Source organism: Perca flavescens, chromosome 3 (genome assembly GCF_004354835.1).
Source record: "Perca flavescens isolate YP-PL-M2 chromosome 3, PFLA_1.0, whole genome shotgun sequence".
NCBI classification, from domain to species: domain Eukaryota; kingdom Metazoa; phylum Chordata; class Actinopteri; order Perciformes; family Percidae; genus Perca; species Perca flavescens.
In genome coordinates, this window is record NC_041333.1 from 1517208 (window position 1) to 1540541 (window position 23334).

General features: G+C 43.3%; 1 protein-coding gene across 4 annotated transcripts in view; it reads left to right on the forward strand.

Annotated features, from left to right (window-relative positions):
- Window positions 1-23334, forward strand: part of robo1 (roundabout, axon guidance receptor, homolog 1 (Drosophila)) — a 294093-nt gene that overhangs the window by 171618 nt on the left and 99141 nt on the right. For all 4 annotated transcript variants that reach the window (XM_028573117.1, XM_028573116.1, XM_028573119.1 and 1 more), the window contains one exon: window positions 88-414. In XM_028573117.1, coding sequence (XP_028428918.1) covers window positions 88-414 — 327 coding nt within the window. The remainder of the gene's footprint in view (window positions 1-87; window positions 415-23334) is intronic.

The window sequence follows — 23334 nt, forward strand, 5'->3', positions numbered from 1 at the left end:
TATAACAGTTAAATAAGGGCTTTAAAATCAATTCAAGTGTATAAATCCTCGCAAATGTAAACTTTCATTTTTGTCATTTCTTCTAAGGATCCCGTCTGCGCCAAGAGGACTCCCCACCCCGGATTGTGGAGCACCCCTCTGACCTGATTGTCTCCAAAGGGGAGCCCGCCACTCTCAACTGTAAAGCGGAGGGGCGGCCAACCCCGACAGTGGAGTGGTACAAGGATGGAGAGCGGGTGGAAACGGACAGGGACAATCCCCGTTCTCAGCGCATGCTGCTGCCCAGTGGCTCCCTCTTCTTTCTACGCATTGTCCATGGACGACGGAGCAAGCCGGACGAAGGTTCCTATGTCTGCGTGGCCCGCAACTACCTGGGAGAGGCAGTAAGCCACAACGCCTCGCTGGAAGTAGCCAGTAAGTGCAGCATGTCTTCCTATTTCTTCTTCGCCTCCAGTGTGGGTGTGAATGGAAGAGTTTGGGTTTAGTTGAAGCTGAATAGCAGGCTCCAGTTTCCTTCAGTGTTTCTGTGCTCAATGTGTTCATTGAGTTGGATAATCTCTCAGGAGATGGGCAGGATGTGTTTGGCCCAGCGATCTCCATAGGCCTGCGGAGTCTTGGGGGAGAAGTGGCCTGATCATTCCAGGGTGAGTGCTTCTCTAAAGGGCCCATGGTAGGTGGTCAGGAGCTTCAATGGGAACAAAGCCCTTTCTGTTTTAGCCCTTCTTCTGCTTTTTGTCAGAGAGATAGGTATGAGGTTTTATATCTAAAGGAATGCAATCATTGCATCTGTGTTTAGTCATCTTTTAATGAAGAGATTCCCCATCCATTTCATTAAAGTATCAGAGATTCCCTTTATTGTCTGCCACACTCGTGCAACAACAGGCTAGCTTTGATGTAAATTGGATTTAAACATCTTGGTGGTCAATAAGCAGGCTTGGACACATATTAGATGGGAGTATATTTGGCAGTCAGTGGGTATCCAATGTAGGATGAGAAAATAATCTTTCTAAACCATTTAGTCTTTTTGTGAGTGGTGACCAGTGTTGACAATTTGTTCCCATGATTCTTTAAAATGCTGCTTTCGTTGGCTGAGGTCAGCTCTTCAGATATATTATCTCTTTACTCTCTTGACTGGCGGAGAGTGAAGGCTGAAGAGGAGAGCTCAGATATCAACCGCTCCTCTAGCATGCCCAGAGGCTGTCACCAACCCGCTCACTGTAATCTAATCAAGATGGGAAAGAAAGAATTGTGTGTTTGAATGTGTACGTGTGTGAGTGAATGTGGAGTATGGGGGGTTGTGGGGCTGGGCATGGGCTCTCTGCTTTTTGAGGGTTAGGGTCTTGGGTATGAGGTGTCAGTCAGATAGAGTAGGACTGCCTGCTGTGCATTTAAGCTGTATGAGTAGGATCTCTGGAGGGTACAGATGGGACAAACTGCTCTGCTCTTAAGGCTGTTTTCGTTATATTCATCTTCAATGTCCGCAAAGTGAAATGTCATCAGCAAAAGCATCAGATACCTTAACAGGCTTCTTGATAATACACTGGGTTTTATGGTGTAATCCATGAGCTCTGTTTATTTTAGAGTGGAAGTCTCCCTTCAGGTGATCAGAGAGGAGATGCAGTGCAGAGTGGTGGTCCAGATAGTGTCCTGTCCTCATATGTCGTGCAATATCTAATGCCAGCCAAGCTTGTCAACTTAAAAATCAAACATCTACACAGTTTAAATGCAATAATCCAAACTACTTTACAGGCAGAATATTAACATGAAATATGATTAGTAGAGAAATACAAGAGAACTCAAATGTTTCCACAGGTCAGAATGCTAAACACATTTCCCCCAGAAGTAGATAATATAGAGTGTTTATTTCAGAGATGGGTTTTTCAAGTAGAAAAACCAGACACTTGGCAGGAGCGGAGTACCATTGGCTCAGTCTCAAGTTTGGGCTGCTTATTCTGTATAAGGTTCAAACAGACCCATAATGACAAGCCACTGTGCCCCAGCCCTCTCTCTCCTTCTCGCTTAGTTGGTGTCTCTCACTCCCCTTTCTGCAGATCATGCTTAACTACATATAATTATGTTGTTGGAGCAACCGGGATGGAACCCTGCCGAAGCGAAAACGGCCGTAGAAAAAGAAAAAAGTTCAGAAACACTGAGTTGTCTTTACAAGGCTTCATTTAAACTCCACAGTGAAGAAACTACAAGCTATAAATCTGGCTCATGAGGGTGTATTAGAAAGTTTCAGACCATTTTGGATTCTTTGTTGTCGTTAAAGATGCTTGTCGTAGCTTAACTGTTAAGAGTTGAACATTGTAGACGGGACGTTTTACCCAGACTCGGACGGAAAAACCAGGCTTTAATTTCCAATAAACTCCAAAGAAGGAAATGGTGGTTTAATTGTGTTTACTTTGCCTAGCCCTCCCCCTTCTAACGTTTTTACTTTAAAAGCTAAAAACACAACTTTTTGGAGATGTTATTCCAAGAGCCTGGCTTTTACAGTTTCTCTTACTCACCAGCGATTGTTAACATAATCCAAGTTTCAACAAGTCCTGTTTTGCCAGTCTAGGAGAGCTAACCCAGTTTGTTTGGTTTATCATTAACCACATGTACAGTACAGCCCACAATCTCTCTATCTCAGCCTCTTAACCCAAAGCCTGGGCTAATGCATTTACCATGAATCCTGTTTGCCTTGTGTATTCAAACAAGCTTAAGATAGGATTCTTTTCCTATTATGTGATTGTTGTCTTTGTATTAGAGATGTCGACATCAAATAATGAACTTCCTTTGTGCTCCACGACCACAGAAAATAAAGAACTAACAGTAAGGCCACACTGAAATTTTTCCTTCATTGTTACTAAAAGGTATTTGAAACATTGTGATTCTGTTTACATAAGCTGTGCATCTTATAAAGCTATTCCTGCTTTCGCCAAACACTTAAAAAAAAACAAAAATCTGTAAGATAATTTAAGAGTAATAGAAAGTATGCTCATTTTTATTTAGCAATTACTGATACACAGTACAGTATGTGTGCAGTATACTGTAAACCCTGTGACATGTCACAGTAATGCCTTTACCCAGCGCTGTGCAGGAGGCCCTGAGAGGCTCTATGAATAGCTTGTTTCCCTTATTCTGGATGCAGAGATAGTAAAGTGAGGTAATGGACGGCACACTGCTCCACTTGAGCAGGCGATAACCTCAGGGCCTGCTGTCTAGTGGCCTGGCTGCTTGCACAGTACTGACCGCACAGGGTTGGCTGTAGGCCTTCTATCCACACACAGACTCCTCTCTCCAGAGGCAGAGTTTACTTTTTATAGCCACTAACAACAGAAGCGAAGGGGTGTTTACTTGAATTTGGCCCATTGCATATAACTCTAGTCAGCCAAGTTTATCTGAGAATCTCATTGATCTTGATGCTTTTGAGAAATCTCTGTCACCATGTGCAGCCAGCTGGCTTTGCCGGCTCTCTGGTAACTGGGGGGAAGGTCAGGGTTTCGGATGTGTTGAACGAGGCAGGGTTCATCCTGACAGATTTGGGGTCATCTGCAGAGTGGAGGACAGTTGGCTGGCATGCAGCAGTCTAAAGGCAGCATGGCCACCACCCACTGATCTGAGTACCCGCCTCCCTCTTGCAGGAAACCCCTTGTACTACATCTGTTGGCTCTCAAAGACTTGGGGTCCTCATGTTGTCCCCTTCTGCACAGCCCCCACCTCAAACTAAACCCCTCCTCATGACACATAACATCTGAATTTGCTCTATCTCACATTTCTTTCTCCTCTTCCCCTCACCCATCTCTCCTCTTTACTCCTTTTATTTCTGCACTGCTACCCACTGAAATGGAAACAACACCACTGAAACAGCTTCTTTCACTACCTGGTTCCACAGTTATTATTTATTTGTCATGGTGTTTGCCTTTCATTAACTTATTACAAGAGTCACAATACAGTGCATCAGCTCTCTGTTTTTGAATTGCATGGACTTGCTCTTGTCTTTCCCTCTTCTTCCATCTTTCTTATTTTTGGGTACCATATGGACTCTTTTTAACCTCCTGTTTCTGCTTGGCAACCGGGAGCTACAAACATAAAATGAGACTGAGTTGAAGAGAATGAAAAAGTGAGTGAAGTAGAGAAAAAGAAAGAGCAGAGAAGGAGGGAGCGAGAGCAGGAGGAGAAAAAAAACAGGACAGCTAACCCCAGCAGAAGCAGCAGTGAGTGTGCTGCCAGGGGACTGGAGGCAGAGTGTGTTACAGCTCTGTGGCAGTTATTTGTCTCAGCGAGGTTGAGAGCAAATTGGTGCAAACGGCACAGCCAGGGTCTGCTTCATGAGTCAACATGCAGCTGAGGCGTGGGCTCCACACCACAGACTCTCCTTGGCCTCCACTCCAATCTGTTTTATGTTGGAATGCAGACCCCTTCTCCACAATCTCAAAGCTGTGTGTGTGTGTGTGTGTGTGTGTGTGTGTGTGTGTGTGTGTGTGTGTGTGTGTGTGTGTGTGTGTGTGTGTGTGTGTGAACTCTGCCTTGCTAAGAAAACTCCTACCAGTGTAAAAAGTTTTGCATTGGCTTTAAAACAAATCCCTGTACATTCATTTAATACATTTTTTTTTTCTTGTTCTAAATAGTTGCTGCGTGTGTTCCTACAGTTCAAGGCTATTCCAGTGCTGTTAATCTAGAAATTACAGCACATGGGAAACAACTGCCCCCCCCAGCAGATAACTGTCAGCTTAGTCTTTGTGAAACCTCTGCAGGGAAGATATGTTCCACACATGCATTTCAATTAGTCTTCTATTAATCCATATAAATGCAGAGAGCCATTTTTATCATGCATGTTGCGTGTGATCTGTTGAACCGAGCATATTTAGCTCTTCAGGGTGTTTGCATAAATCAATGTAATCCATGTTATTAAACCTGCAGCATCTATGTGCTGTGTTTGGTCGATACCTAAATGCCATTTTCAGCAGAGAATTTCTGTGATGCACAACAGAGGTCGGCATTCCAAAAATGTGTGGTGCCTCTGATGGCATGCTGTACTTGTTAGTGACCAGGATACGTACCTTAAAACTATGCCCATTGTGTGAGACACATCCTGGTAGATATCAGCTGACATAATTTGCCCAAAACGCACTTGTCACTCTGCAGTGACAGCACCCTGGAGTGAAGAGAAAAAGGATGCTCATGTCTCTTTCAGTCATGTAAAAATGTGTCAAATGTCACACCGATTTTGGGACTTGTAGAGCTCGGTTTGCACAAACACACAAGGAAAACCTCGCCCACACATCGCCCTCCCCCACAAAACCTAATACTGCTGGCTAGATGCGAGGCCATGAGCTCAAAATGCTCACCGCGGGAAATGGTGCAGTGGAGCAGCGGATAAGAGTTTTAGCTGCTTTGTGTTGTTTTACAGCAAACACTGGCACAGAGCCTGAAGAGAACACACATCCTGCAGAGTGAGGAAAAGTGGTCTGAATGGATTGGTTAATATCAGAATGAAGCCTTCAATAGAACGAGATTGGGTGAGGGACTACTTGCTGTGTTTGGGGAGTGCGTGAATTATGTGTATGTGTTTGATTCCATCAAGCTGTCAGTGTGTCTACACTGGTCTAGTGAACAATGTCTAGAGTGTTGTGTGAAGGAGTCTGTACATGAGCTAAGGCAGGTGTACAGTCATGGGTAAAGGAGCCTGCCCAAAGTCCCATCAATCACTCCATGCTCCACCCGTCTCTGACAGCCTACTGGGCTAGGGAAGAAGAGGGAGACACGGCCCCCAAAAGTACCAGAACCCCTTTTATCTCTCCTTCTGTCTCTTTTCTTCCTACAGAAAAAAAAACAGGATGAAGACAACCCTGGGCACAGTTTGAGATTTTGAGAAGAAAATCCAAATTAACAGAGCAAGAAATAATTCCATGTGATTCCCGGTGATCCCCACTCTGTATCTTATCTTCTGCATTATCAGATTGTCACGGTTGGAATTTAGGAGGAAATTGCACCACAAAGCAATAAATACAGAGACTTGGTGAATGAGGTACTTTTTAATGGCAACATAAAATACTTCTTCAGAAGGCTTAGCTTTGAGTTTAAAGTCCCTTTAGTGTGACAGATATTTGCTTGTTTGATCTCTCTCTCTCTAAGATAATGATAAAGAATGAAATGCATTAGATGTGCTGAACAAGGCTGTTTCACACTGACATCCTCTCTGTTTTTGCCTTCTTGGATCTCTGTGTGCATTCATGTAGGAAATGGCTTGTCTCTTCAAACCAGGAAAGGAATGCTGACTTATGGAGCCCACTTTAAGCACTTTCCTCTGTTTCTGTGGAGTTTTTTTGCAGTCCATCCATTTACACCCGATGACATTGCCCAGATATCTGGGGCAGTAGTCGAGCCACAGCACAGCTTTCTGTCCTGGTGTCTGGACACTTCCCTAAACTCTTGTGCGTCAGAGCTTTTCTCTCTGGTCGCCAGAGTGACTCTGTTCATCTCTATGTAATCCTTGCCTCTGGCTTTAGCTCAGAACAAATCATGGGTAGGATGGGTGCAGGCTCCCAGGATAGTGAAGTATGATATTAACATTATGAAGTGCTAGTCTGGAGCAGATAAGATACAGTATGTGAGCTCTTGAGTTCAGTGCTCCTGCACTTCCACTCAGGAGGACCGCTGATAGCAAAGGGCCTTCACTTCCTCTCCTCTTAAAAACCATCTACGTTGTTTGTGTGTGTGTGTGTGTGTGTGTGTGTGTGTGTGTGTGCACTTAAGTGTTTTTTTTTATGTGCATCTTTTTATCAACATGTTTCCATATTTGTCTGAGGTGTGTCTTTTGCTCTGCTCTATATGTGATAAATGTTCTTGGTGGTAAGCTGTGTGTCAGTGCTTGTGAGAACCAGATGAATGTATGCTGCTGCTGACTCTAATCTCCACTTCTTCTGCGGAGACCTGGGTATTACTCTTGTTGTGAGGTGTAATCTCCTCTTGGTTCTGAGCCTCTCCTGTGGCCAGAGAGGCTGTACATACAGTATGTGTGTTTATGTGTCTGTGAAGTATGTGTGTGCGTTTGTGCTTTCGTTCTGGTGTCTGGTCATATGACGAGGTGTTCTGCTCTGTGGACATTGCTCTGGTTATTAAACCTGGTTTAAGCCCTCACTTGAAACCTCCTATCATGCTCCTCGATCCGAGACGATGGAGTTATGGAGGATTAGGGGGTTTGGAGACTGGAACTACAGGGATTTTCAGACAACATTTTGGCTAAGTTAGAAACATGTGCACAAGGGGCACACTCAAGGTGAGCCTGGGCCAACCTTGTGATGGCCTGTTTTTTTTTTAAACTTTTTTTCTTGGTTTCACTGTTTACTCCCAGGAGACAGACCGCCAATTCACCACCTATTAATAGTTTTTCAGCTATCCTCGAACTCTCAGCAGAGTGCACGCATCTAGCTGTGAACTTTTGGTTAAAGTACCGCAAGGGTGCAAAACAAGACCAGTGGAATATCAGGCACGTACTTGACAAGCTTGCTCCAAAATACTGAGTCTCATTTGCTTTTGCAAAGTGAAAGAAAACAAGGTATGGTCTTTTTTATAAGCATATTAAACAACATATATCTGTATATTGGCACAATCACATTTTAGGTTTTGGATATTTAGGTGAAATTGTCAATGAACTTTGGCATTAGTCATGTAAGTATATGGCACACAGGTTTGTTTTATCCCTGACCCGTGTAATTTGTGGAGGCAGAGCTTTAGTTGTCTAACAGCAGCCATAGGAAGACTGTTCCTGTTTCTGCTCAGGTTCAATAATAATAATAATACATTTATTTTTATAGCGCTTTTCTAGACACTCAAAGACGCTTTCAATGAAACTGGTGTCTGTGCCAACCTTGTGCTATATCAGCCATTATCTGATGTATCCTTCCTTTGCAACATGTTATCTCCTGTTTTCCTCTCCTCTCCTTTCTATTCCTATTACTCCCTCTGCCTATTCCCTCTGTGCTGCTTTCCCTCACTCCCCAGTCTCCTGGAAAGAGAAGAGAGACAGGCTTTATTTCCAAGGCCTTAGCAAAGGAGAAGGGACAGGAAACCGGGGAAGGGGGGGCATCTGAAACTTTATCAGAGTTGTAGCATGTTGCTGCGCCTGGAGTAAGACGGGCAGGTCAGGCAAGCAGTAGAGCCAAACACTGATAATGATCTGCCTCGTGCTGTCTGACTACAAATGAAATGCAGTCTACTTGCTGCTGACTGTGGATAGTCACAGCCCTGCCATCAGTCAATGACAAACACAAACAGGGGAAACATGATGGCATCCGATTGTCATCTAATTGTCCTTGGTTGCTGTGGCAGCTAATCTGATCATTAAAGCAACAATTGGGAGAAAATGAGTTTCTCCTTGCCATGTCATAGACACAAGAGTGCGTTCTGAAATAGGGCCGGTATGAGTGAGAGCCGTTGCTCATTATCACGGTGTAGCTCTTATGCAAGCTCTCTGTTATTCTAACCTCTCTGTAATGCTAGCAATTCTTTTCTAAGCCCCAGATATTCAGCATACTGGCTCTCACGTTACAAATGAAGGGATTGACTCCATTACCGCAGTAATGATGCACTAATGACAAAGGACATAAAAATAAGTATGTGACCAGTGAAAGCAACAAACTAACCCTGAACATCATTGAAAGTATACAGGTCATATCTGAAAGAGTTAGATTGACTTGTTTAAACATCTGTCTCATCTTATTTACATGGAGAATGTTGTTTACACACCTCAGGCTTAACTACACGTGCTGCGGGCGAACATAATCATCCTCAATGGAGTGTACGTAAACATATATATAACATAATAGTCTAATTAGGGCCATAAGGATGAGGGCAGCCTGACTGAGTGATGAATACAACAGATACACCCTCACCTCTTCTTTGTGCCTGCTTGACCTTTCTGAACAGGGTGTGGCAAGGAAACAAAAGGCTCTCCATGTAACCATATACTGCAAAGAGTTGGATAAAAGAGAGACAGGGGGACATCATGTGTAAAAGGAGAGAAGTGGAGAGGATCCATTCAAAATTCAAACAGTAGTCAGTTGCTGTGGGTAAGTTTGAAATAGTTGACATATGACTCAGTGAGGCCCGGTATTGAATGACCATAGTGCTGCTGATAGGCTCGGGGGTGACATTTCTATTCTCCTTCCAGATCTCTCTCTCTCTCTCTCTCTCTCTCTCTCTTTTCTCCGCCTTGCACTAGTATCAGATTCTAATCTGTCAGTGGTGCCTCAGCTCCATTTAGCCGATTGGCTCCCATCTGATGGATGGGATAGAATAGCCCTTCAGTGACCTGGTGGGATAAAGCTAGTCCTTTTCCCAGTGTTCTTCACTTCCTTAAAAATAGCTTCAGGTTTGGCACTCACCTGTGCCAGTTTTCAACACATATTTAAACAGTATCCCTTTCTTGTACTTGTCGTGCAGTGTTACTCACTCATAAAAGGTACTGCACAACTCCCCTGTTTCCCTACAATAGGGTTGGGTACCAAAACCTGGTGCCAATATGGTTCTTCTAAACGACCGGTATCTACCGGAACAAATGACAACGCAGATTTTGGTGCCACTTAAATGCCTGCGCAGCTGTCTGGTGCTTCTAAATGGACAGGCAACTGAAGCATGATTGCACGTGATGCTAGTTAACATTACACTTGGCAGCAGATAACGTTAGCCTACCGTTAGCTGATAGCTGGCTTAAACACGGTTAAAATGCTGAAAGATAAACGATCTAACGTGTGGCTATATTTTACTTGAATTCCAGGATTTCCTCGGATTTCAACACTGGGACGTACAACAGTCTGCAGCTGGTGCTTTCAATTGCACCTCATAACCTCATGGTGCATTCAAGTGCAATTCGAGAAACTCAAACTGTTGTTAAGTACCCTTCTTACATCTTGTTGGTTGTAGTTTAACAGCAATTGACTGTGAAATAGTGAAATAAGGTATTGTTATTACATTTTAAATGCATTATTTAAATTTGACCAGATGGCCATAGCAAAAAACAAGTCGTTCTTAATGTCGCCAACTGGTGTTTTGTGATCTTCTTTTATCTTTAGAGTATCGGTTCAGGCACTATTTGAAAAGTATCGCTTTAGCACCGGTATCGGAAGAAACCCAAATGATACCCAACCCCAGTGGTAGCAGTTGATCTCTGGACCTGGCCTTTGCGTCCAGTCTCGTTTTTCCTTGCCAATGGGATTAGTGGAGAGTGCCGACTCTGCAGGTGGAGCCGTAAGTTAATTTACCCCACTGTTTGGAGCTATAATAGCTTATTGATTGCCTGACAGAGATGCAAGAAGCAGCATGGAAGGGCACAGAGAGGGGAGAGAATAAGTTAATCATCGCTCAGTGTGTTGCCAGGATTTAATCACATTACCCAAGGTTCACCACTGCCATGTAAATCCACTTTCAACCTCCGAGGAGTTGGAGTGACTGCTCTGAGACGGAGGGGACCCTGCTGATTTCTTGAAACCTTTCCTCAGCTGCGGTCTGGTCCCTGCCGGCCTGGTAGTCCCTGCCCAGCACCCGCCTCAATCCTGTGGGATGCAAGCTCCCTGCCCAGGGGCCCGCCTTTAATTCATGCTAAGCTGTTGTGTTAATTTTAGCTATGCTACCCAGAGGTGACCTCCATCTGCTATAGTGCTGCTCAGGTTGTCTAAAAAACATCAGCCTGGGCTCCATGGTTCAGACCATAACTCCCAGACAGCTGGCTGGCCCATCACTCATTTCTTCCACCAGGCTTTCCCAGGCTAAAGTGCTCCTGTGCTGTGTGTACATTATGAGCAGGAAGGTGTGTGTGTGTGTGTGTGTGTGTGTGTGTGTGTGTGTGTGTGTGTGTGTGTGTGTCAGAGGAACTCTGGCCCATTAGCACTGCCATCATATACACATTCTCACTACAGCTGGTTACCTGGAAACTGCACATGCTGCTTTTAACTGGCGGCCCTCTCACTGCAAGCATGGATTGTGAGAATGCTTCCCTATTTTTTTTTTTTACAGCTTTAAGCAAAGCTGCCATTAACATTGTGCTCTACATTAGTACATGGACTGTAGCAGAGCTGGGTAATTCTGTTTAACCCCAGAGCCAGGACTGATTGTGCTACTGCTCTTGCAGTTCTGTTAGGGTATCACATTGGCTGATGTTTAGACAAAACCAGGTTAAGTTATGGTTGGATATTGCCCATGCTTCAGCCTGGCTTCTATCAATCTGTCTGCAGCCAAACGCTCAGCTAACCAAAAGCAAAACAATGGCACGGAGAGGTGAAAGAGTGAGATAATGTAAACACAGAGAGAGAAATGTTGACCTTGCACCCCATCACACACAGACACACCGTCGCTGACCTGATGGCCAAATTCCTGTCTGGCATCAACAGGAGCAACATCTGGCAAAACTGTCCTGTCCACCTTAACCCACATCTAAAGCTCATCAGGTCTCATCACCACCAGGACTCTGTGTACAACGTTTAGATTGCTTTCTCGTCAGAAAAGCCTTGATGTGCTTGGTGTAAATAACTGCACGGAATCTGGTGCTTTGAGATCAAACGCACAGAAGGAGAGATGGGACGGAACAACAAAGACAGGGATAAATTGTTGAAGAGAAAATAGCGGACAAGCTGCCATTAGGATGAGAGAGTAGATGGTGGCTCCAGTTGGACAGAGATTCTCTCTTGGCTCTTGAGGGGAAGATAAGGGGACAGGTGGTGTTCTGTTCTCTCAAAGATCTTCCGACAGCTGGCAACGCTCTATAAGCATGCTGCCATAGAATGTATGTGTGCGTGTCCCTGAGAGTGTGATGTGCGTGTTTGTGTGACATTTGTTTGTGAGTGTGTGTGTGTTTATAGCTACATGTGGCTGCATTTGGGGGTTGTTTGAGCCCCTGCCAGCTGAGATATCTCCCTAAAGTCACTCTCAACTCTCTTACCTTAGGTGTTTTTTGGTAGAGTCCTTGTTCTTTTTCCTACTCACGGGCAGCCCTGTGGCATTGGGCCATCTTTATACAGTCTGTTCTACGAGAATATTTTTCTTCATCTGTGTTAGGGCTTCAGTGTATAGCAATAATGTCTGAAAGCAGGTTGATTCCCGTTCCGACCCGGTTCAAACGTAAGGAGTGGTCTATCCATGTCACTCAGTCTGATGTTGATTTTCTGTTGCCACTTCCCTGCCTTTTTATGTGACTTTTGACTAGTTGCCTCTGTCATACTGCTAAAGGCTAATGTTAATATTTCTGTCATGACTAAAGGTCTAGCATATTGTATCAAGCATTGTATTGCTTTTAAACTGACAAATAGAAAACTGTCCATTTCCTCATCTAGTCCAAAAATATTCTATGTATTTGTGTTTTAAGTGTGCTTTTCTCATAAACTTGATTTCATGACCAATGAATACTTTTCCATGCAAAGCAGATGCCAGGATAACAAATGAGCCAAAACAGAAGGGACTTAAAATTCCTCTGTGTTGGCCTGGCAGTATGTAGTGTTCATGTACTTTGGTTAGTCCGGAGTTCTTTACTGTGTTGGCTTTGGGCTCGTTCCACATACAGCTCTGTGTTTGATCGGGCGGTGTAGCGGTAGCCACTGAGAAGAGCTCGTGTCATCTCCGTGACAGACAGCTTTTGTTTGCAGAGAAGAAAAAGAAATAGTATTAAATGGGCCAGAGGCGGTTATTTGCTGTTGGCAAACAGACACTGTCCTCAGTGGTGAAGCACTCAGTTGCCACTGTGGCCTGACAGCTGGCTTTCATCCCTTGGCACTGCAGTGTTTGTTCACAATGCAAAGTTGGTCTTAAATGTAACTCATGCTCTTAAACTCTTCCATGGCCATCGCACTCTGGTAGAGGCTCAGAATAAAGATTCCCCTCCAGCACTGCTTTTGGTCAACAGAATGGGAATCCATTTCCCAGACCATTATTGATTGATGTCAACTGTTATAAGAGCGCTCTTTTTTTCTTTGTGTTTTCAGCCAAATGGTTTCTTTGAAGTTGCTGTGATTCCTTTCAGCTTCCCACCTTCAATAGAACAGTTGTCTTGCACCTGATCCATTGATGTTTCACGCCCTATAGGTCACCATGACGAGGACGCCCTCTATGGCGGGGAACTTTTTCATATGCAAAAATGAATGACAGTGTTTTCAGATGAAAGAACTCTCTTCACCAACACCATCTGTATCCACTCTCCACCTTTCTCTCTATATATTATACCCTACCTGTCTTTGTTATAAGCCATGGCTTCCACTTCATTTGACTCACTGTGATAGGAGCGTATTCCTGATCTAATCAGCTGTTAAACTAGTCCCGTAATGACATTGAATATCCCTTCCAGACCATAATTACACTTACCTTCAGCCCATCAAGCACACATATTTCATCATTTATACACAGTGACTCGATCAAGATTCCTGTTGGCTTATTTTCCCTGAAATGTGCATCTCATCAGGATTTATTTAGACTGAAGCTCTTTGTAATTAACAATTGGTGAGGCAGTTTTGCAGATCAGTACTTTCTAATTTCTTGGGCTTGTTTTCACACACCCCCACCTCTTAATTGAAAGTGTGTATAAAAGTTAAAAGACGTTTTTTTTCTATAGTAACATAACAGTTTTGTTTCAGCTACGTACCACTGAGATTTATTATTTAATGTCTCCTCCTATACTGGAGGCATATGTTTAGTCCCTTCTAAGAGTGGCATATTTATTTTCTGAAAAATGACAGTAATGATCAGTCTCAGCAATGGTTGTGGCTAAGCAATGCTGCAAGAACAAATCCTTCGCAATGACGAAAGATCACACGCTACATGGACTCTTTTTAGATTCACTTTGCCACAAGAAGAATTTCTGCTGCAGTGCTTTCAAGCTTGAATTGTATCAGAAAATATGGTTTCCTTTCATCCCGCAGAAGATTCCAAGTATTTCCCCAAAGGCAAAGCCACATAAAGTCAGCTTTGTCCTCCAGACACACAGATGTTATTATAGCTATCCTCATATAACTATAAATATATTCATTCTGAACATCAACTGTTATTCATCTTGACCATAAAGTTGTAATCAGTCGTATCACATTCCCTTTGGCATGTCCTGTGGGACGCAAGGGATGTGTCAGCATTTACTTTTTTGTGATATAGAACTGTTTCATTTAAGTCTGTCCACACAGGTATTGCAACAGTATGTGTCACAGTGTGGATGTCAGATGGCAGTGTCATAGTTTTGTAGAATTCTGGTTGCCTGACACATAGGGCTGGGCAATATATTGATATTATATCGATATTGTGATATGAGACTAGATATTGTCTTGGATTTTGGATATCGTAATATCGTGATATGACATAAGTGTTGTCTTTTCCTGGTTTTAAAGGCTGCATTACAGTAAAGTGATGAACTTTTCTGAACTTACCAGACTGTTTTCCCCACTTAGGCATTATGTACACATTACTGCTGATTATTTATCTAAAATCTAAGTGTGAAGATATTTTGTTAAAGCCCCAATTGTCAACCCTACAATATTGCCGCGATATCGAGGTATTTGGTCAAGAATATCGTGATATCTGATTTTCTCCATATCGCCCAGCCCTACTGACGCACATGTCTGTAACCATGACAATTCTGTATGTTCTTATGTTTGTGTAAATTTGATTCCTGAGGTTCACAGGTCAGATTGTTGTTTCCAACTTGCGTGTCTTCCGATTGTATTCATACAACAAGACAAGCGTACATGAGAGGGTGTCAGGATATTTCCAAGAGAGGTAAAAAATCAGAGTCTGGTCAAAGGAAGGGGAAAAACTAGGCCAAGTTCTGGACAGACAGCGTTTTGTCTCATGTTGTCTGGAAACTGTCACAGGAGAAGAGATCAAGGTGGCCATTGCACCCATCCAAACAACCCTGAGGCCCATGGCCACTGGCCGCTCATTCCTCAGGGCAGGCAGAGCAAAGCATAAACCCTTAAAGCAGGTTTTAAACAAACAGTCTGGCGAGGAGGCTGTGTGTGGCTTTTCTGTTCAAATGCCTCTGTCTCCCTCTGCTCTGCAGAGCAGCAGCGTATTCCTGCCTGATTTATCTCTGCAGGGTGAGATAAGACTCTCCCTTAGCCCGACTGTTAATCCTCTCAGCCACAGATGGAGAATGAGCGTCCATCCGGCTTGTAGACAAAAGGTTTGCTGGATGGAAATGGTAGACTAGACATTAAATACACACCTGTTATTACCTTGACTATCTGGCTTTTCTGAGGAATCCAGTGAAGTCATAGGAAAATAGTTTATCTTAACATGTTTCCCATTGGTCATGGGGTTTTGGGAATATCTCTGCGGACACAGGGAATGTCAAGGGATTTGATAAAGGATTATCAAGCCACTTTTCAAATGTGTAATTTTAATTGAATATATTAAGAGTGTTTTCCAAATTTTTTTGCACATTGATTTTCTCCTCCGCAAATCCAGATGTTGCAGAATGGGTTTATCACTCTGAAGTTTTGGATGAAACAGGATAAAATATAGTTTTTTAGATCATACACATGATTCTTCTTCAATTCTTCAACACAGTGTAACAGTAATCATAGTTCCTCTTAGTCCCATGTCTCCAGTTGATCTGTAGCGTAGTACTGTACTATATTCATCGGTCAGCTTTGATGTCAGGTAAAAAAAAGGAAAAGACTGTTCGGGTGCACTCCTGTAGAACTAAGTTAAACAGATGCTTGCAAAGTTTTTTCTGCAAATGATCATCAGTGAGTTTGTGGAACAAAGTGAGACGGATGAGACCCAAGGGAAAATCTTTCAGCAGTGATGTGAGTGTGGATGTGTGATGTGAGTGTGTGGATGTGAGTACTTGTATCTGCACTTTGGGTGTGCAGACAGACTCCAGCTGAAACCGATTTATATCCTGGACATGCCTGTATTCATCAGGGAGCTCCAGCATCACTCTGTCCTGCTGACAGCATTGGCCTTTAATTGGCTGGCGGGGTTAAATGTCTCTGGACTGGACCAATAGAAGAGGTGCTCATCTGATATGGACAATGCCACAGTATGGGAGTAGATAGTAAACAGTGGTTAAATTGGAAGGATTCTTGAACTACATTTCGCCCGCCATCCATGCTGCATCGCTGAACATCACTTCGATTGCCCCCAGCTGTCCTTGCCTTACCAATATTATTCCCTTTGTTCCTGATCCAAAGAAGTGTCATCGCCATATTTGCGAAAATTACAGGGATTGGGATTGAGATAATGAAATGTAGTCGTGCTATGCATATTGCTTAGGCTGGAATTACACTTAGGGTGATGAGTGAAAGTAGACAGAGGGAGTGCATTAATAGTGTACAGCTGTAGAGCGTAAAACTAGCTGGATGTCGTCGAGATAATCAAATGAAATGCGCTATCAAGCAGAGTTTTAATGAAATACTCTGAGTGATCCCCGGTTCACAAATAGAGCACGGCTTTACAAGACTCCTCGGTTATTTATGGAAGCCAAATGCGTGCTGAGGAGGACTTTAGTGTCTGACATAATAGGAAACATGACATCGCCAGGTACAGGATCATTAATTTTCACAAACCTGTGCAACTGTCATCAAGCGATATGGAAGTTTTGTAGACAATGTACATAATTTTCAGCAATGGAAATTGAAGCTCTTCAGCTGCATCTCTTTGATGTAGTAGACACAAAGCAGGGATAGTGCCCCTGAAGAGCACTTATGTTCAGGATACATGCCTCCCTCTCTGAGGCCCAGCTGCTATCATTTGTAAAAGTAGGGTTTTTACTGTACAGTAACTATCTTTTACATGATAATGCTTCTTGGGTATATAAACCACTTACACTACCATGTATTCCACTCTTCCCACTTTTTTTCCCTCAGTGTGGTGCCATTATACAGTGCATACTGTCACAGAACTGAATGCTAAACGAGTGATAAGAATAAATAGAGTGGCTTTTAGTTTCCAGACATTACTGGTCCTGAGTCTTTAGTATTTCTTTCCGCTGCATTGTGGTCGTGGTGACCGGCCAAAGCTTGGCGCTTGCTGGCGACTGGTATATGTCAGTGAGAGAGTTGGGGGTCCTCAATCTCCCTTTCCCTTCTCTTTGACCTCCCTCCTTGCACCTTTAATCCTGTCTGTCTCTGTTTATAAACTTTATACATTTTGACAGCCGGTGTGTGGGGAGAAAGGTGGATTTGGGGGCAAAGGCACTATTTTTTTTATCTTCCTGAGCCCCAGTTCCCTACTTCTCAGCCAGCAGGGAGAGACACTTTAAGGGCTTAAAAATAATCGCTCTCTTTTTTCAGTGAGGGGCTTTCTAATTGAGCCTGGACTGACCCCTGAATGGGACCGTGCCGTCTGGTTTCCATCCCGGCACTTGATTGAAATGAGAAAAGTAGACAGAGATTCAACTCCTTCTTATTTATTTATGTTTGGTCGTCCCCTGTTTTGCATGGCCCAGTGGTGGATTAGCACTCTATAGATGGATCCACAGTGGAGGGGCCCCACTTCCCTGACACACTCAGGGGGGCTGGAATGTGCAACACACAGCCAGGACTAATAGTATATGAGAGGGGGGTGGTATGAGCTGTCTACCTCAATACACCTCTTTCTGTCTGGGGGGGCTCTGCACGCTGCATTTCTCCACTTCCCAGCCTCACAATGGGTTGTACTTCTGGCGAAAGTATACACTTTTGAATTTAGTCCTGAAGAATAGCAGCATTGTAGAATTCACAGTGCAGTTTATAGAGCGTGCAATATGAATTTGACTTTTGACACAGAAAATGGACGTTTTTTGGCCTGTGAAAAAGACCTCTCATAAACAATGTTGACAGCATGCTTGTGTACCAGGAAGTGCGAGCAGGATGCAGGCTCTTTGTAGGTTAAACACATCTGTCATGGCCACAACACTGTGTCCATTTATTCTAGTTCAAATGCTGCATGCTGTCAAACTCTGACTGACAGCTAAATCTACTGGCTTATATTCAAACTAAGCCACTGTGTAATTGAATATTAGTTAAATCCTCGCCATACTACTGAGATTTGACCTAAAAAGAACCAAATCTGTAATTGGAGTACAGTGCCCCCCTTAGGCATCACAGTTGGCCTTATGCTATTGTATTTATCTTAATTAAATTAGGTAAATTTTTTTCAGTTAGTCTGGGGTCTTCCTCAGTGATCAGCCGTAGAGCTGTGCATGGGTTTGAAATGTTTTTTGAAGGTGGTTTGTTTACATTTCCAATGTATTAACCGTCAATTTGACAATACTTTTTAAGTTGGGATGAATCTGGAAAGTGTGCAGAGATCATCTGGCATCATTAGCTCCTAGCGTTTGAACATTCTGTGCACAGCATACAACTATGTATAGATAAAATATCAGTGTGGGCTTTCTTAATCCTTATTCTGTATTGGCTTGGCCTGCCTGCTATGCTACTTTTTTAAATCCCTCCTCTGTAATAGAACACAAAGTAAGAAGAACTGCTATTTAGTGAAATGATGCTTTTTTGAATCCATGGAGAGTAATACTGACTTCTACGCATAATCTACTCTACAGTGAGCTTCCTGATTAATGCAGAGGAGTATTTAAGTGGCGCCAGGAGGACATCAGCTGAGACAGTAGAGTTGTTTGATAAAACATCTCTAATTAAAATCTGTGTTGCCTCTCCGTTGTTCTTTGTATATATTATCTGTATTTTACTTAGCTCTCTCGGGAGCATGATAAATTGCATTAATTAAGTTCAGCTCCAGATGAACCATTTGGTCTGTGTTTAGTGATATTTGTTGCCATTCCTGCTAATTGAAAGGCGTGTTAACTAGGTAAGAGCCAAGAGACTTCACAGACCCCATCTGTAGCCCTCAGTTGTTTCTCCACATCACGCTCGCCATTCAGACGTCTGTTGCAACTGTTCAGTTTTGTCTTCTGTCCTCTGTTTTGTTGATCTGTGGAGGTTGTTTGTGTCCTTCAGGGGTGCTCCGGAAGTTGTGGAGCAAAACCACGGGCCAGTGGTCTGACTGACCCTCTGGCAGCAGCCACAGGATAAGGGAGAGAGTGAAGGAGAGGCAGTGGTGGTAACAAAGGGTTTTAAATCGTCTTTCATTCTGTACCTTTGAGCTCCATACGTTTTCCCTGTAGATGCTCAACATCAACATTCTCCAAACCACTCTCCAGTAAAATTAGATTTCATGATGTTGGTCCATTGCAGCTTCCCGAATACGCTATACCAGGGATATATACAAAGTTCTGGATGCTTCCCTTGAAACCACCACAATATGTGAGCAGTTAGTTTAGAAATGACAGCATGAAGTATTGTAGTTCTGTTTTTTAAGGAGCACAATTGACCAAACGATTTGTAATGCCACAGCATTTGGAAAATGTTAAAGTGGGATAGAGTTATGACACAAAAATGAAGGACATGATCATTTTTATTTAAAAAATGAGAATGTCAGATTCCATCTGTTAAAGCCATATTACAACAGTGCTGTGCATAATTCCTCTGCATTCCGCGTGGTTTTTCTTTGTAGGCCTATATATTATCATTAGATACATCTTGGTGAGTACTGAATATACATAAATATGTTGCTCAAATTGGGAGTGAAACATGATGAAAATGTAAATGAAATCAAATAAGAAAACAGCATTTCTTTCTGTAAATACTGTGCTATTTTCTTTCTTTCTTTCTGTCTTCATTTTCTCTTTCTGTCTCAGTACCTCTCAGGGCTATGTCTGTCCAAGTAGTTGTAGAGTTGACATTTACCCCTCCTGTAGACAAAGAGCGCTGGCAGAGTGAATGGGGAATGGAGGGAGTAGCCGGCAACTCCGGGGCACAGGCCAGATGGATTAACTTGAAAGGCATGGCATTGTAAACCAAATTCAAATTAATCCTTTTTTTGTGTCCCTTGATGGAACAATTGCACAACACATTGACGCTGAAGGGAGAGTCAGGCCTTCACCATTTCCGACACTCTATTCACATCACTGCTCTCAATTACCTGCCACAGAAATACAGCACTTTCACGACACTGGAAAAATTACCTCTCTTAATTCAAGGCAGGGCCCACCGACAAAATATATTTGAATATTAATTACAAATCACACGTTATAGTAAATATACAACTTTGGAAACTGGTTTCATTATCTTCCCAGTATGTATACATTTTCTTCTGGTCTGACTTGCATCATTAATGCAAACGCAGAGTCCTGATTTCCATTTAAATAGTTCTCAGACCATTTGGCTCCAGTTTTTTGGGGGGGGCATGTCTGTTTCCTCTGCAGCCCTGACTAGCTGACACAGTCTAACAAATAAAAGTGAACTCCAAAACCCCCCCTCTGCAGGACAAAATCCCTGAACCCCCCCCTGACCCGATCCCCACACCAGCTAAAGTTCTGTGTTTTACCACTATGCGACCAATAATTTTTTTGAGTGGCCTCACCATCATTATTGTAAGAATGTCCCTGTCTGCCAGCTTTGCTCTATTTTCATTGTGTTTCTCAATGACCCATGCTGTTTCATATTTTATTTCCTTCAGACGTTTTTATGGGAACGTCTTTTGGTAAATCACTATTATATTCCTTTTTGCAACCGCTTCTTATTTCTCCCCCTTCTCCTTATTTGTGTGAGTGTGTGTGCCTTTGTGTGTGCCTTTGTGTGAGCGTAATACGCAGCAGAAGTAGGACAAGAGGTCCCACTGTTACAGCTTGTATTATTTGACGCCAGCTATTCATTAATCATCTTCCCCGCGTTGTCCTCCTTATCACTCATTGTTTCCTTTTTTTGTTTTTGCCTCAAGCACCTTGTTCCATGCGGTTCTAATCCCAGCTCTTTGTTAAATCATTTGCCTATCCAGTATCCTTGGGAATCTTTAAAGAATAGCAAGAGCACAGTGCATGGGGCTACATATTAGCAGTGTCTGGATCTCCCTCTTGCCATACTGTGGAAAACGGAGAAAGTGGGGACTGTTTGACTGCTGAAGTTTAAAACCTTTAGTGAGATAAACGGTGATTGTGTTCGCCATGAGGGGGGACAAATTGAGTCGAAATAGATGGCTGGCTGTCACTCTTTGCTTTTTTCCTTCACACATCCGTCCCTGAGGCTTTTTGTTGCTGACTGGCTTCGAAGATAGATTTATCTTGTGTTTAGGTTGGACAGAAATGTTTGGATTTATAACCAAAGGGTTTGGAGGAGCCTGTACACTCAGGGTACGAACACACACACACACACACACACACACACACACACACACACACAGGCCCGCACAGACACACACACACACACACACACACACACACACGCACAGACACACAAACACCTCCAACTCAGGAATGTCACACATGCTTCAGCTCTGCTGCCCTACTCTGTTGATGGTGGACTAAATGATCCATAGCGGTATATATGGACCGCACCTCCTCTCATTGGTCACAGACACTTGCTTTTTATTGAATATACCAGGTTAGTCCATACAAATGTTGACTCGTATATCATCATCATTGCCTATCAATGCAGTACAATTTATTGCAGTGTCATTGAATGTGATGACTCCACCAGCCCTTCCTGGAAACATGTTTTGTTTTTCATCCTTATGTATTCAACGTCCAACCCTCAGCTGCTGTGGCCCTCATTTTCTGAGTTTCTGTCCCAGAGGTGACCCCTCTGGCATCCACCACCATGGCCTATGTGGCATTACGCTAAACCTCAAATGGTTTACTCACACAGCTATTAATAAAAGCACTTCACTGACAAGCACATCAGTGACCGACAGCAAGAATGCCGGACAGTCCGTTATAGACAGTAAGGCACACAGGGGAGAGTTATAGTCTGGGGGGACTGAAAGTATGCTGAAATCTGTTTGTGGAACAGGGCGTGTGGGGGAAACGCTGATATTTGTGCCCCTCTTGGTGTTGTGATGAATGGTGCTGTATAGCATTTTACTGCCCTGTGCATTCCTGTATCTGGGCTGTTTACTGTTACCACACCTCACTCCTCTGTGTGTAGTGGTAACCGGCAGGGTAACACATGGTGCTGTCCATGCCAAGAACATTGCCCCGGCGTAGTTATTCTGACCCCGTTTCAAACCTAATTCACTCCGCTGCCCGGAGTAGTCACATACCAGTGGCATAGCTTCATGGCATAAAGCTCAAGAGATCTGAAGTGTAGAAAACAAAACAGTGTTGCAGCTGTAGGAGGGAATCAATGGGCACAATTGTGGACATGACAGAAGAGATTTAATGTTCAGCGGCATTTTAAACCATTAGCTACTGTCTCTTGTCTTGTTAACTGTCCATATTGCACAGCTGTATGTTTTTCCTTCTTTCTGTCAGATAGATTCCATGGCTTGTTGAGGCAGGATTTAGTGTCAGGAAGGACAGTGACCTCTCTAACTGTAATTAGACAGGGAGTCTGCTCTAGCCCAGTCCCTTCAAAACCAGCCACAGACACGACTTCCATCACAATGTGTGGACATGCGTTGATCAGCTGGGGACAGGTGGGGATGTCATCTGTGTGTGTGTGTGTGTGTGTGTGTGTGTGTGTGTGTGTGTGTGTGTGCACCTTTCTGACTAGTCCTTTGACTTGGATTTCAGGCTTCATAGAGGCTCTGTTGTCTTGTTGGAGAAATGTTGATGGTTCGAATGTCAAGCGAAGGACATTTTCTCCAGTCTGGATGTTTTCACCTGCTAAAAGACGCTGTCTGCCAAGTGTTTTAACTTGCTGTTGTGAAGAATGAACAACAACCGCAAGGGAAACATTTGCCAATTTGAGAGATCCCCCCCCTCTCTGTAGCCGGTCCCCTATCTTGGCGCCATCTTGGCATGTCCCCCAGTCAACATTTGTGGGAAGAAAGAGGAAATTCACCATTCAGTGACAACTGTGAAATCATCTGAGATGGAGGTAGAGTGGAGGATTAGGCTGGGATCGGGCCAGAGGAGTGCACAGTGACTCAGGGAGGCACGGACAGAGAGAGAGATGGAGGAGGAACGGTTCCCAGCAAAATGCACTGAATAGATTTTAGAGCCTCTGTAATTGTCTTTCTCTTTGTCTGCTGTTCTGGAAAACCACCCACTCCTCCTCCTCTTCTTTTCTTTTTCCCTGGCATTGAAGTTCTTTCAGCTTTGTAGAGCTTTTGCTGGAATTCTATAGGTGATAACCAGTGATACAATTGTTAATATTTGTAGAGACATTTTGCTGATCCCTTTCTGACTCTCTGAAAAATGTGACTCTCTTATGTAGTTTCACTTTAATGTGTTTTAATCTTTATGTTATCTCCCTGCAGTCACATAAAACTATTTGTGGCTGCATTTTTATAGTGTCTTTTTGAGTTGTTTATCCTCCTGCTGGCCTTTTCTCAGATACCACAGTATGTGCAGCAATGTGTTGTGACACATAGGACACT